The sequence below is a fragment of the Musca autumnalis genome, unplaced genomic scaffold (genome assembly GCF_047663935.1).
Source record: "Musca autumnalis isolate F117 unplaced genomic scaffold, ASM4766393v1 scaffold_2, whole genome shotgun sequence".
Classification (NCBI taxonomy): domain Eukaryota; kingdom Metazoa; phylum Arthropoda; class Insecta; order Diptera; family Muscidae; genus Musca; species Musca autumnalis.
In genome coordinates, this window is record NW_027411755.1 from 222379302 (window position 1) to 222395332 (window position 16031).

The following is a 16031-nucleotide window of genomic DNA, read 5'->3' on the forward strand; positions in this document are numbered from 1 at the left end:
AATCGCGATTCACATTGACATTTTTAGGGTTTTTTTAGGTTTTCACTATTTTGCTTGTAAACCGCAAGTCCTATCGAAATGGGACTAAAAAGAATGTTATAGCTATGAAAATTGTCTACAAGATTAATATCTTCGTAGTTCTTACCGTTATTGAGATATAGAAGTTCAAATTAGGACAATAGATTGACTGTATCGCATCCTTATATTAGAATGTTATGCACCGCGCACCTTCACTAACTTTAAATGAAAACCGCCTACAGCAGGGAAGTTTTTGCGGATTCTGAAACAGCAATGTTTATAGATGAGAAAAAATCCAAAAACAAGAAAAAATCGCTGAATTGATTTTTAAATAAATTGAAAACTGCAAATACTTTCGAAATGGGACTAAAGAAAATGTTGTAGCTGTGAAAATGAAAACGAGATAGACCCATAGTTCCTTTTGGGGATATACATACTCGTATGTAGAATCACTTTCTGCCGATTTATGCATGTCCGCCTGTCCATGTATTTTTGTTCGCAACGTACAGTTGGCATTTATAATCCGATTCAGCTGAAAATTGGGGAGCACAATTTTTTTGTCATAGTAAGAACGCTATTGCTTTTGGTGAAAATCGGATTTGGATATGGCTCCCATATATATATTCATCCGATTTCTTATTTGCTGCACCAACCACGCTGTATCTGTCCGATTTCGATGAAATTTGGATAGTGTTACTGAATTCGGTCTAGAAACAAATGTGCCAAATTTATCGAAATCGGTTTAGATTTGGATATAGCTTCCATATATATTCTCGGCCGATTTCACGTATTTCCTGCACCAACCACGCTGCATATGTCTGATTTCGTTGAAGTTTGGAATGTATTATTGAATTCAGTCTAGAAATATATGTGCTAAATTTAATCGAAATCGGTTCAGATATCGATTTAGCTCCCATATATATTCTTGGCCGATTTGAGGTATTTGCTGCACCAAATGCGCTATATATGTCCGATTTCGATGAAATTTGGAATGTTTTACTGAATTCAGTCAGAAATAGATGTGCCAAATTTAATCGAAATCGCTTCAGATTTGGATATAGCTCCCAGATTTTGATATAGTTCCCATACATATGTCATATTTCAATAATATTTGGGATGTGTGACGGTAGTTGGCCTAGAAATAAGTGTGGCAAATTATATCGGAATCGGTTCAGATTTGGATATAGCTCCCATATATATTTGATGCACGAAACATGCTATGTGGTCCAGTTGTGATTAAATTTACAATGTGTTACCGAATTTGGTCTAGAAATAAATGTGCCAAATTATATCGAATCGGTCAATATTTGAATATTACTCCTAAAATAATTTAATTTATGCACATTGGAGTAATAATATAATAATTGTTCCACAAACATCCCATAAGGGACGAGGGAGACTTCTCTCATATCAATGAGTGCACCCCGATTCATATTAGCTCAATGATATGGGACCTACAGCTTATCGCCGAGTCCGAACGGCGTGTCTAAGACACCACTTTTGTAGAGAAGTTGTACATGGCTGAAATACCTCAGGAAATGTCGCCAACATTACTGAGGGGTATTTTGCCACCGTTGAAAAGTGTTTTGATGTTGCTTGACCGGGGAATCGAACCCACGACCTTATGTGTGCAAGGCGGGTGTGCATAACATTGCACCACGGTAGCACCCACATTCACATTGGAGTAGGGTATCATCGACTTTGATCATTTTTTTCCTGGTTTTAACTTATCTTTAGGCATTTGTTAATTTACGCCTTTTTTGTTATCCGTGGTCGAACAATTTTTGGACCTAAAATTGTAGACAGGGAAGGAAACTAAATATTCAATTTTCGATAAGAATATTTAATGGTGGAGGGTATAAAAAGTTAGGCCCGGCCTACTTTTTACTTGTCTATGTTCTTATTAATTTTATTGTAACCCATTTCTTCTTTTAATCACAAACATAAAATAAAACACGGTTTTACAATAACCCTTCAAAATTTATTAGTGCAGGACTTATCTGGATTCACATGGCACTTCCATAACTCTTTAAAGTTTTAAACTTAAATTATTGTCATTAAAAGCATATGCGTAACCAAGCAAACAGTCAACATAAATATACACAGACAAACTTACATACAGCAGTGGAATAAGTTTGATATTTCCAACATTATTGGCAATTACCATGGCACAAATGCAGCTACTATTAAAACAACGAGAAGTGGCGTTATTGATATTGCCACTGATGATGCCGGTGATGATGACAATTATTGCGGAGTGCCAATGCTATGGATATGCTTCAACAACTGTCAATCTGTGTGTTTACTCACTGGGCTGTACGCACAAATTAACAACAAAGTCAGAAGAAATGAATTTTTATTGCAAAAAATAAAAATCATGTTCCATGCTCCAAAAGGGCCTACTTTAACTCTGATTCTGATTGTTCCTCTTTTTCTTTTTCTCTTTTTAAAGCCATAAACTTTTATGATTTTTTTATGATTGTAAAAAATATATAAATATACACACATTTACATAGCAACGTTGATGCTTTAGTTTTGTTTTACTTTAAGTCACAATCAATGCGTGTGGGTATGTGTGTCTCTTGGTAGTGTATAACTAACGTTGATTTTTATCTTTATTATAGGTGACAGAATCCAAGGATTCCCGTGAATGGACATTACATGTAAAATCTCCACAAGTACGTGATAGTGGCATTTATGAATGCCAAGTGAATACCGAACCGAAAATGTCAATGGCATTTCAGTTGAATATTATTGGTAAGTGAAAGAAATGAGACTATCTGTCATTTTGTTTTTGTTGTCGTATCCAATTTACATACAGAAGTCATCAAACTAAGGGCACTATAAAAAAATGTGTGTATTTTTTTATTTTATTTTTTGAGTACTCCACAATAAAATCCACATCGGTACACAAAATCGAAATAAAATAGCTATGCCTGCAGTAAAATAAATAACGGCAGATGATATTGAAAGTGTGGCATTTACACACACATAAAACAAACACAAATTTTGGTGAAATACAAATTGATTCCTTGTTAAAAATGTGGATAAAGAAATACACACAATACTCAGCTTCATCCATGAAAAATCTCCCCTATCGTATCAACTTAATTTTTTTCTTCGCAAATACTCCTTAACATCAGACATACCGAAATATTATTCACGCTTACAATATTACCTTTAAAGTTTCATCAAAATCTCTTTAATTTCCTCACACATTTCCCGTTCTTTCCTTCTTTTCAGAAATTTCATCTGATGCCCAAACCATCATAACTGGTCCAAGTGATTTATATGTTAAAGTTGGCAGTGTCATTACGCTCACCTGCCTCGTAAGCCAACCATCGATTAAGGATATTGGTCCCATTCATTGGTATCGTGGCGAACATTTACTTATGCCGTTTGCGGCTACAGATGAAACAGCACCACAAAGGAATTACTTTGTCACACCTGCTGCTTTGACAAGTAAATCCGCATCCTTCGATCATTCCTCTGGCGCTAGCAATGTCGATGTCGATATGTATGACAATAACGTCGATGATGATGACGATGACGAACACATGTCACAAAACGCAAACAATGAAATAACATTGGATTTCAGGCAACGCGTTGCCATGGAGCAAAAATTGTGCGACACAATAAAATCAAAGTAAGTATATGGCTGTGGGATAAAAAATCAAGAAGATAAACGAAAGAGAAAATACTTAAATAAAATTAAAATGTTGTGCATTTTAATAAGGTATTAAGAGTTTCGTGAGAACGACATAAAAGGGGTTAATGTAATAAAAAGTGCACATAAAAAGTTTACCTTCTCAACGCCATTTTAACGATTCGTCGGTCTTATTTTTCGCGTATGCTCTTTCTGCATATTTGGTCGGCTTTTTCCTATCTGCTCTTCCGAGATATCCACTTTTCGAATCGAAAGCTTAAGTTCATTTCAGGTATGAAATTAATATTTTATCAACCTTCGAATTTAAAAATACATTCCAAAAATCTGAACTTTAACTTTAGAAGGTTTGAATTTATTGAGGTATAGATGGGAATTTATTTGTCACCTTGTTCCATGTGATTTACAATATTTTGCATTGGTGTCATAAATGTTGATATGGAACAATTCGGCAAAAATTATATTTTTAAGAAATTCTCTATAACTATTTTATCCCAAAAGATATTTTTCTAGCTTTTGGTTAAGATGTTTTATATACTATCTATATATATAAAAAAGGATGATGTTAGTTACTACGCTTATAACTCAAGAATGGCTGAACAGATTTTGACAATTCGCACCAATTCGGAATGGTCTCATGGCAGAAAAGGATAAAACCTAAAAAAATCGCGAAAATTTGCGAAAAATTTGCAAAAATATTTTTTTCAATAAAGTCAATTTTTCCACAAATTTCTATCGAGCTTCGCGTTTGCAGTAAATCTTGGCACTTATTTGGACAGTTTTTGGCGAAAATTGTATTTGCACCTACTGTGAGGGTCCATTGTACTCCTCAGTTTTGTCAATTTTTGAAAGTTGTATAGAAATTTTTATTCACAATCAAATCAATTTTCATTTATTTTCAAGCGTCTTTTTAGGAAATTAACAGCGAAAATAGGTTAAAAGGGCTTAGTTTAGAGTTTGTAAAGATTAGTGGTGGTTTCGGTCAGATACCGATTGAAAAGACTAAGATGATAATGCCAAAAGTGGTTTCCAGAGTTTTGAGGAAGACGTACAAATCCACAAAATTGGTGGGTTAATTGAAACATCAAGAGCTCCGAGGTAATTTCATTGAAGATGTGGCATATATGTATACTTTTAAACCGTAGGTAAAAACATCTTTGAAAGATAAACTTCCGATGTATGCGGTATAATATTTAAGCTGTACCAGATATATTTTGATACTGTTTAGATTCTGTCATGATACAAAAAAAAATATTCCCCCACTGTAAAAGGAGTATGAATTCAATCAATTTAGTTCCCGCAGAGCTGGAAGGCAATTACAAACGGCGAAATTAAATATAGGGTGACCAAGTAATCGACAACAGTCACGTGTTAGTGTGACAAGACTTCAAGCATCCAAAACACACAAAGAACGCAACTAATAGAAAAGCTCTGTCCATGTTAACAGAGCCATTGCATCTAATACCGAATTTGCAGTGCAAATAGAATTCGGGAGATCACATTATATAGAGAAGTCAGAAAAAATAAGTAAAAAGCGTTAAATAGAGAAGTTAGAAAAAACAAGTAAAAAAGCGTTAAGTTCGGCCGGGCCGAACTTTTTATACCCTCACCATAAAATATTCTGAACTAAAACGGAATAATAATATTCTTTCCTGTCCACAATTTTAGATGAAGATATTTTGTGACCTCTGATACCTAAATAAGGTAAAAAACATAAAAAATGTATTCAATCGGTAAGGAACCTTATATGGGGATATATCAAAGTGAAAATCGGGAGGTACTGTTATAATGGGGGCTATACCTAAACATGGACCTATGTTGACAGTTTTTGGTGGAGATATTTTGTGATTACTAGAAACCTAAACGGTATAATTACAGGTAGTTCGATCAAAAATTGTAGCTAAGATACTCAAAATACCAAAAATCGGGAGGTACCGTTATATGGGGCTATACCAAAACATGGACCTATGTTGACGGTTTTGGTGGAGATGTTTTGTGACCACTGGGAACCCCAAACGTGAAATTACAGGTAGTTCGGTCAAAAAATGTAGTTAAAATCCCCAAAATACCGAAAAAGTCGGTATTTTGGGGAACTTGACCTGCCTATGGAAAAAAGACGCTCGGGTGCAAAAATATAGCACTCTAGCTGAATTATTGCGAACGCTAGAGTGATTACAAGAGATGGACAGACAGACGGTCATGGCAAGATCGTCTTAGAATTTTATCCTGATCAAGAATATATGTGCAAATGATTAGTTCGATGTGTTACAAACAGAAAAACAAACTAAATATACCCTCCATACTACGGTGGAGGGTATAAAAACAGACGAAGGAGGTTACCTGATAACGATCGGATCAAAATGGGTAAATAGGTTAAAATGGGTTAATCGATTAAAACGCTAATTTAAATAAGCACTATATTCAGCATTGAATTCAAATTCATATTCAATTGCTTGAGTGAAATATCGTGTTCAGTGGTGGAAACAAGAATTGCAGAAAACCATCGATTACAAAATAACCAGATATTTCGCGCGACATGCCCTTGTTAAAATAATGGGTGGGAAAGGAGGTTTGTAATGAGGATTTTTGCTGAGTATGGTTTTTCCTGGAGACTATGTTAAATCAATGTAAGTTATATTTAGAAGAGAGACCCTTGACCTTTCCATTGATGCTACTTATGTTGATAAACGTGTTCAGATAGCGGAGTTACAGCGTAGTATATGCAGGGATCCTTCACTTTTAATTGTGGATAGTGTAACCTTGATCACGCTAGAGATCGCAGTTATAGTTCAATACTGACAAATGTTTGCACGAGGTATTAGTTTTGGTCAAGAATAGTGCCAATAAAATTGATAATTATCGGATATTATTTAGCTTGTAAAATTTACCAATTAATTTTTGTGGGAAAATATCCAAATTTAACTTTTAATCAGTATTGTTTTTTCAAAATAGTCTGGCTTAATCCCATTGTTGTTGCTTTAATATTTTAAAACAACTATTTTATTAGTGGAAAAGATTTGGCATTGTTCGCCAAGGGGTAAGGCAGGGAATACTATAGTTTCGATCCACGCCACTGGATCTCATCAGTTCCCTTGTTTCTTGTTTGTGGATATTCTCCACCGAAGTTATTTTTCAATAACTTCTTCAACAAGAAACGTTTTATACCCAAACATCAATCGTCAGCTCGAAGTATAAAGGTAAGCAAAGAAAGAAGTTCAATGAGAAGTTTTTCCTTGGCAACCTCATACAACTCCGACGAAAGTGTCTGCTAAACAATTCAAACCTCTTCCACTTGTGTGTGTTGTCGAATTTCGACAAGTGCACACACCAAAATTTGGTTGGTCTGCTTTACAGCAAAAACAACACACGTCGTGCCAGTGTCTTCAATTTGAAGCATTGTGGCGTTTTTTTTTTTTTTATTTTCCACTAATAAAATAGTTGTTTTAAAATATTAAAACAACAACAATGGGATTAAGCCAGACTATTTTGAAAAAACAAAATTGCAAACGCTATCCCAATAAAAAAAACGCCACAATGCTTTTAATCAGTAATTTAAATTGTGGGTGCAAATTCGGACAAAATACGAAAACTAAACTTGAAAACCAAGTATTGACCTTACACTTGATGCAAATTATATCAATTTAGCAGTTAGATAAAGGAATTACGGTCTAACATCACGGTGTGCCTGTACCAACTTTATATAGGAGGTGCCTACACCTGGGAAGTTTTTGCAGATTACGCATCTTCAATGTTCGTAGATGAGAAAAATCAAAAAAACCAAAAAAAAAAAAACAAGTAAAAAAAGCGTTAATGCCGGGCCGAACTTTTCATACCCTCCACCATAAAATATTCTGAACTAAAATGGAATAATTAGTTTTTATTCCTGTCCCCAACTTTAAGTGGGTACGTTAAAATATCAAATTACTGCTAGTTCGGTTTAATATTGTAGCTAAAATCATCAAATTACTGAAAATCGGGAGGTACCGTTATATGGGGGCTTTATCAATACATCGACCACTAGGAATTTCAAATGTCAAATGTTCAAATTACAGATAATTCGGTTAAAACTTGTAGGTAAAATTCTCAAAATACCGAAAATCGGGAGGTACCGTTATATGGGGCTACACCAAAACATGAACCTATGTCCACAACTTTTGTTATAAAAGTTTATTAACACTTAAGAACCCTAAATGTCATTTTATAGCTAAACCGGTCTAGAAATGTGACTTAAAACGTCAAAATACCTGAAATCAGGTGGTAACGTTATATGGGGGCTATACCAAAACATGGACCTATGTCCACTAGTTTTATAAGTTTATTGACATTTAAGAACCCTAAATGTCAATTTATAGCTAAATCTGTCGGAAAATGAAGCTAAAATCGTCAAAATGCCGTAAATCGGGGGTACCGTTATATGGGGGCTATACCAAAACGTGGACCTATGTCCACAACTTTTGTTATAAAAGTTTATTTACACTTAAGAACCCTAAATGTCATTTTATAGCTAAATCGGTCTGAAAATGTAGCTAATAACGTCAAAATACCGTAAATCGAGGGGCACCGTTATATGGGGGCTATACCAAAACGTGGACCTATGTCAACAAGTTTTGTAATATAGGTTTACTGACATTCAAGAAGCCTAAATGTCAAATTATATCCACTTCGGTCTGAAAATGTAGCTAAAAACATCAAAATACCGTAAATCGGTGGGTACCGTTATATGGGGGCTATACCAAAACGTGGACCGATATAGCCCATCATCGAACTTGACCTGCCTATGTTCATAATTTTTTCGAATATAAGTTTTTTGGTCACTAAAAACCCTAAGTATCAAATTATAGCTAATTCGGTCTAGAAATGTGACTTAAAAAGTCAAAATACCTGAAATCGGGTGGTAACGTTATATGGGGGCTATTCCAAAACATGGACCTATGTCCACTAGTTTTGTTTTATAAGTTTATTGATACTTAAGAACCCTAAATGTCAATTTATAGCTAAATCGGTCTGAAAATGTAGCTAAAAACGTCAAAATACCGTAAATCGGGGGTACCGTTATATGGGGGCTATACCAAAACGTGGACTTATGTCCACAAGTCTTCTTATATAAGTTTATTGGCACTTAAGAACTCTTAATGTCAAATTATAGCTAAATCGGTCTGAAAATTTAGCTAAAAACGTCAAAATACCGTAAATCGGGGGGTACCGTTATATGGGGGCTATACCAAAACGTGGACCTATGTCCACAAGTTTTTGACACTTAAGAACCCTAAATATCAAATTATAGCTAAATCGGTCTGAAAATGTAGCTAAAAACTTCAAAATGCCGTAAATCGGGGGGTACCGTTATATGGGGGCTATACCAAAACGTGGACCGATATAGCCCATCATCATTGACCTGCCTGCAAACAAAAGACGCATTTTCCCAAAATTTCAGCGTCCTATCTCCATTTTTGTGGATGCTAGAGTGATTACCACAGACGGACGGACGGACGTGCACAGATCGACTCAGAATTTTACCAAGATCAAGAACTTTATAGGGTCGCAAATGAGTATTTCGATGTGTTACAAACAGAAAAACAAACTAAATATACCCTCCATACTACGGTGGAGGGTATAAAAACAGACGAAGGAGGTTACCTGATAACGATCGGATCAAAATGGGTAAATAGGTTAAAATGGGTTAATCGATTAAAACGCAAATTTAAATAAGCACTATATTCAGCATTGAATTCAAATTCATATTCAATTGCTTGAGTGAAATATCGTGTTCAGTGGTGGAAACAAGAATTGCAGAAAACCATCGATTATGAAACGAGTAGGGCGTTATGATATTTTTTTGCTTCAACTGCGCTACCAAATATTTTTATTTACATCGCAAAACGTGTTATTTGCTTAAAAAATATATCTTCGTCCCGATTTAGAGATACCTAATTTTTTTCGCGGCTATTGTCAGTTTGCAGAAGAGAGAGTCGAGGAAAATAGAAACACTTCGCCTCTCAGTACCTTCTCTCTTCGTCAAACTGACAATTGTCGAAAGTACAATTGTCTAATGTGCATCTGCTTCAAAGATCGTCCTAAACAGTTCAAAACAAAGAAATATTTGCTATTGAACAATGTGATAGCAATAATAGTATTATAGGTTTGAACCAAAGCCATAAAGTTCTGTACCTAACAAACTGCGAGACGAAGTTCGCCGGGTCCCCTAGTAACTAATAAATCTTGTCAAAAATATAAATATTTTCTTCAGTCAGCTCCAAGCAGTTGGGACGCAAACATTAAAATGCGATTATCTCAAAACGGGAAAATGGTGTATGGAACACTTAAGCATGATAGCGACGAATTGTTTCTTTGCAATGTGGCACAGTGTGGCCAAATTCAATATTTTGTGCCAAAAATGCTAAAATATTTTTTTTCAAAAATTCCCAAAAATTTGACATGAAGTGATAGAAAGAAAACAAGCTAGTTAAAATTGAAACATGAAAATTTCGTTGACGAAAAAAGGTCATGTTATAGGTGCCGTTACTTCAAATATAACGGTGCAACAAACGAAATTTTCATGTATTTAGGTTACAGTTCTGTAGAATAAACGGATTTGTGTTGGAACCGTTTTTACGCCAATATATTTTATAAGTTCTTTTTCAATAGGATATTACTAAATTAAAATGCTAATGGTACAGAAATTTAGAGGACCTCTCGAAATATCAATTTCTCTATACATTAACTGCGACGCCGGGGAATAGACCCCCCAGCTTTCACCAGATGAGAGTTTCCCCTATGGCTAGAGAGTTTGCAACAATGCAGATAGGTAAATACACTGCTAGTTTTGAATGACAACTTTGCTTAAATATCGCCTGATAGATTAATTAACCGTCCTTGTCTTTTGGTCATTACTGACTTCTTAAAGAGCGCAGAAAGCTGGACTCCTACATTTTTCACAACGAGATGGGCTATGTTCAACTGATATAATTAGAATGTGAGGCAAAAAATCTTAAACTACCTGTATTCTAGATATGTACCTACCCAGCAAAATTAATTGGAAGTAGAGCAATATAGACTAGTTCATTCACGGCATGCTTTGATGTAGTTTTAACGGAGTCTTGAAAAAGGCACACCATTCCCCACATTTTATGCGCATTCGGATGCGATACAACGAATGACATCCATTTCTCATATTTTAATAGCATCCGGATGCAAGCGAAGTCGTGAAAAAAGCATTCCGTTCGTTACATTTTATTAGCAGTTGCTAGAGGTCCCTACAAGTACATAAGTCAGTTTGGACATCCCTACCGGCATCAATTTTTCCAAAAACAGAAAAGCGTGTTAAAATTTTCTAAATTTTTTTATAAAATAAAATAATTTGCGAACATTTTTGCTGTAATTTATGAGAAGAACATTTTTAATGGATATAAAAACGCCTTTATCATACGAAGCAAGAACATAACAGCTTGGATTAAATGGAGAGCGGAGGAAACAAACTCTGTTGCGATATGTAACATGACTCCAGTGGGCCTTCTACATGAGGTGGCAAATATTCTTCCAGTACAGCGGCACACGTTAGAGTACCTGCTCGGTGAGAGCCATCGCAATCACCATATGGTGGATAGACCTCGCTCATTCAGCAGAATCTTCATGATCTAGTAGAAGAGCTTCAGTGTTACATGAGAGAACCTCTAGGTCCGATATGAACAAGAAGAGAGAGCGCCTTTAATTTAAATTACGATTCTGTATACAAATACACTCTCCGTGTTCACCTCTGCTCTAGATCAACAAACATATCAAGCTCGTTTGAACAACATTCATACGGCAGCAGTTGCAGATGCCAAAAGCAGTTAAAGTTTGAATGCGGTGGTCGGAGCACATCCCCCATCTATCGCAGCTGAGGAGCGTCAGCTGCCACGACAAACCAGAGTAGTTTTAAATAAACTACGCTCGCATGCGGCACAGAAAAAAATTTCATAATTTGTGTTAATGTAATTAAGTTCGTAATATTTTTGTTTTAAATTCTTTTTATTTAATCTGGGATATTTTGGAATGGCTTGCATTTTTATTGCATCTTTGAATTGCATAAAAACACATTCCGAAGAGTGCCTTTAAACCAGAGACGCGCTGTCTTTGCAAAGAAGTATAGTGAGGGCGCCCACTGAGTTGTTTTTGCATTTGCTTCTCTCTCTCACGTACAGTGTACGTGTAAATAAACAAACGATGAATATCATGTGGTTGTTGTTTTTTTCACCAATGCATACACATATGCTCTAGTATTGATGGAAATATTATGGGCGACGCTGCTTTAAACTCATCCCAAAGCACTGCACCAAAACACGTTCATTGAATGCAAATTGGCTGGAAATTGCTAAGAACATTAAAAAAGCTCATAATATCGAGTTTGCAACGTTGTTTTCTTCAAATTCTTTCGCTAAATTTTGGTTAAAATATAGTTAACCTGATTTATTTCATGCCATTTTGGCTAACGTCGATCTAGTCCTGTCCGTTTGACATTCTCCCTGCCTCTTGTAATCACTATCTTTTTGAAACCATGTGTCTTTGTCATAGTTCAAGTTGGAGGATGGGATATAACAGCACATGCTTTGGTATAGGTCCCATCTAAGGATACCTCCCGATCTTGAGTATTTTGACGGGTTTTCTACATATGAATGAACTACTCGTAATTCGACATTTGACGACCATATAACGGTACCTTCCTATTTTCGTTAATTTGAGAATTTTAGCTACAATTTTTAACCGAACTAGCCGTACTTTGACATTTGAGGTTCTTAGGGATCACAACACTTGTTCACCAAAAATTACTAACATGAGCCCATGGTTAGGTATAGCCCCCATATAACGGTCCTCCCAATTTTCGGTATTTTGAGAGTTTTAGCGATTGAACTACCCGTAATTTGATATTTCATGTTCCCTGTAGCAATAAAACTTCTTCCCCGAAAATTGTCAACAAGGAACATGTTTAGGTATAATCCCCATATAGTATATAGTATATATAGGTATAGCCCCCATATTTTAAGGGTTTTAGTTAAATTTTTTTTACTGAACTTCCCGTTGTTTGTCATTTGAGGTTCACTGCAGTCACGAAACTTTTCCACCAAAAGTTGTCGACTTGGGTACATGTACGATACCTATTTTCGGCTTTATGAGGGTTTGCCTTAATTGAATATTTGATGTTCCGCGCAGTCTCAAAACTTTTTCTGTATAGCGTAAAATAATGGAACCTACCGATTTTATATATTTCGAGGGTTTTAGCTACACTTTTAACCGAACTAGTTGTATTTTGACATTAGAAGTTCTTTGGGTCCATGTTTAGGACCACGACATATTTATTTTCGGCCAATTTCATGTATTTGATGTACCAAACACACCTTTCACATTTTGTTAGTAATTATGCTGTTTGTTTTTTGAGCTTTATTCAAAAAGTTTATGTTTCTATTTTTTCAGGTTACGGATCTCAAATGCTCAAATATCTGATTCTGGAAATTACACGTGTCAGCCAACAACCTCGAGCAGTGCTAGTGTGACGGTCCATGTTATTAATGGTAAGTAATAGAAATTACCCTGGTACAATAACGTCGACCAAAAAACTGGATAACATAAAGTACATCGTTCACTTCAACTTCTTGCAACCATTCTACTCATTGAATGTCAAGGTTTCGATACCCTTTAAGTAGATGGTACGTGATATTATTGTCAAACTAAGGATAGCTTAACAGACCCATTGGAATAACTATGGTGACTAGTCAATTCTCACAACACCACCAAGACAGCATATCCTCTGTAATTTGTATACCCTCCACCATAATATGGGGGTATAATTAAATTTGTCATTCCGTTTGTAACAGATCGGAGTCCCTTGATCAGGGTAAACTTCTAATTCGATGTAACCATGTACATACGTCTGTCTGTTTGTCCGTCTGTTGAAATCAATATACAGCTCGTAATTTTTAAAATAGAGAAGTTTCTATTACTCCTAGGATGTTTGGGGCTATATTGGTCCACGTTTTTATATAGCCCCCATAGAACGGTACCACCCGATTTTCGGTATTTTGAAGGTTTCAGCCTCATTATCTCACCGAAATGGCTGAAAATTTGTACTTAGTCTTCATTGAGGCTTAAGACTACCCCCAGAAATTTTTCGGTATAGGTCCACACCTTCATATAGCTCCCAGAGTATGATGGTACCTCCATATTTCCGGTATTTTGAAGGTTGTGGCCTCAATATTCTACCGAATTGGCTGAAATTTGGTATTTGGTCTTCATTTGAGGTTTAAGCGTTCCATATGAAATTTGTTGGTATAGGTCCACCATTAGACTGGTTTAAACTCAAACGGAAAAAAATCTATGTCGGATTTTTTTATGCGGCACCCGCCTAAAAGGTTTAGTTTTGTTAAAAATTAAGATTGGCAAAGTTTGAGCTCAATCGGAATATGTTAACACGTGCCACTGTGTTTGAGCTCAATCGGAATATGTTAACACGTGCCACATTATATAGCTAATAATAAAATTATATAGCTAATATTAAAATGTGACCCGATTTTCAAAATTTTTTTGTAGGATTACTTGTTTAGCCACCACATCGATTGGACAATAATTGAGAGCTTTTAAGAAGTACTACGTCATCATTGTTCTCACATAATGGTAATTTTGAATCTCACGTATTTTGAAGAAATTACCAACATTTTCAATCCGTATTTGCATTTCAACCGAATTACCGCAAAAATGAACTGGCAACACTTTTTTTCGATTGGATAGTAATTGTGGTCTGTAGAACGATTTTGTGAAAATTCTCCCTTGGCCCCCATACAAATTAATATTGAAATAAAGATCGCTCAGAGCGCCCTGATTAAAGTTATGCGGTCGCCATAAACTTTCATTTTAAGGGGTTTGAATCAAATAGAAAACAAATTTGGAGGATGAACATTACAATAAAAAACATATTATTTTTTTGAATCAGCCTAATTACATCAAAGGGAAAAATCAATGACGGGTTTTTTAGCGGCACCCTCATTAAGTGTTTAGTTTTGTTAGATTTTAAGATTGCCAAGGATTGAAAACAATCGGAATATGTTAACACGTGCCACTGGGCGAATTTTCACGAAATCGCTCTACATACGATATTTATTGCCCAATCGATGAACAAATTTTACCTGTTCATTTTTGTGACTAAACAAGTAATTCTACAAAAAATTTGAAAATTGGGTCAGATTTTAATATTAGTTATATATAGGTCCCATGGAAACTTTGAGGCCCCAGTGGCACTTGTTAACATATCCCGATAGTACTCAAACGTTGGCAATCCGAAAATCTAACAAAACTAAACAATTTATGGGGGTGCAGCATAAAAAAATCCGACATCTATTTTTTAAAACCACCCTAGTGTGCATATATGTACATATGTGTACGTTCAAAATTTTTTTGTTATTCCAAAGAATTTCTACGATTTCATTCGAACAATAATACCACCCTTCATTATGAAATATTTCCATGTCACTATAACATTCCAATAATTGTGTTATGTTATTGATTTTTTTTCTCTTCTTTCTTCTCCTTCTTTACAGATGAAAATCCAGCTGCTATGCAAAAGGGAGGAACAGCCGGCGGGAGGAGCTTATGAGCTGCTGGTGTTGTTGTATACTTTATTCTGGGTAGTTGTCACTTTTTAGTGCAACTTGGTAAATATTATCGCCATCATCTGTAGCAGTGACTTTATGTCACTGGCAGCAATTGATGCTCAGGATAGTGTACAACAACATCAGCAGCAGCAGCAAAAACAAACACACAAACATATATAGTATAGTTTAAGAACTACAATAAACAACAAAAAGAAAATTCTACAACCACTTAAATATCAGATTTCATAAGAAAACATTGCAACAATTCGAATACAAACCGATAAAGAAGAAAATTGAACAAATAAGAATTTCTGCATTTAAAATGAAATCCAGATTGTATTGTTCCAGTATCATGTGTAAATATAAATACTATATAGCCATATATATATAATTTAGAATACAACAATAACAAATTTATTATCTAACTGTAATAACTAATTAGTTTTATCTATTTAAAATGAAAATGAAAAAAAAAAACAGAAATATAATAAGAACGTCCCCGCATAAAAACGTAGACAAAAACGAGAGATACATTTTATTGTTATTATTATTGTTAGTAAGAAAATGTGCGAGTGTATAACTAAAATAAATGTGTGTGTATGTATGTGAAAAGCAAACAAGGTGTGGTGGGAAATAAAAAAAAGTGTTATCGTTTTGATTTAATTTGCACTTCGAGATATTACAGTACAAACATTATATTCCATACTTCCAAATATTTATTGTAACTTAAC

The 16031-nt window shown here is 35.1% G+C and overlaps 1 protein-coding gene across 1 annotated transcript in view; it reads left to right on the forward strand.

Annotated features, from left to right (window-relative positions):
* dpr3 (defective proboscis extension response 3) overlaps positions 1-15517 on the forward strand; it is a 155700-nt gene extending 140183 nt beyond the window's left edge. The window contains exons 5-8 of the mRNA XM_073966326.1: positions 2643-2775; positions 3262-3664; positions 13130-13227; positions 15247-15517. Of these exons, the coding sequence (XP_073822427.1) occupies positions 2643-2775; positions 3262-3664; positions 13130-13227; positions 15247-15302 (690 nt within the window). The 3' untranslated portion in view covers positions 15303-15517. The remainder of the gene's footprint in view (positions 1-2642; positions 2776-3261; positions 3665-13129; positions 13228-15246) is intronic.
* The last annotated feature ends 514 nt before the right edge of the window (positions 15518-16031 follow it).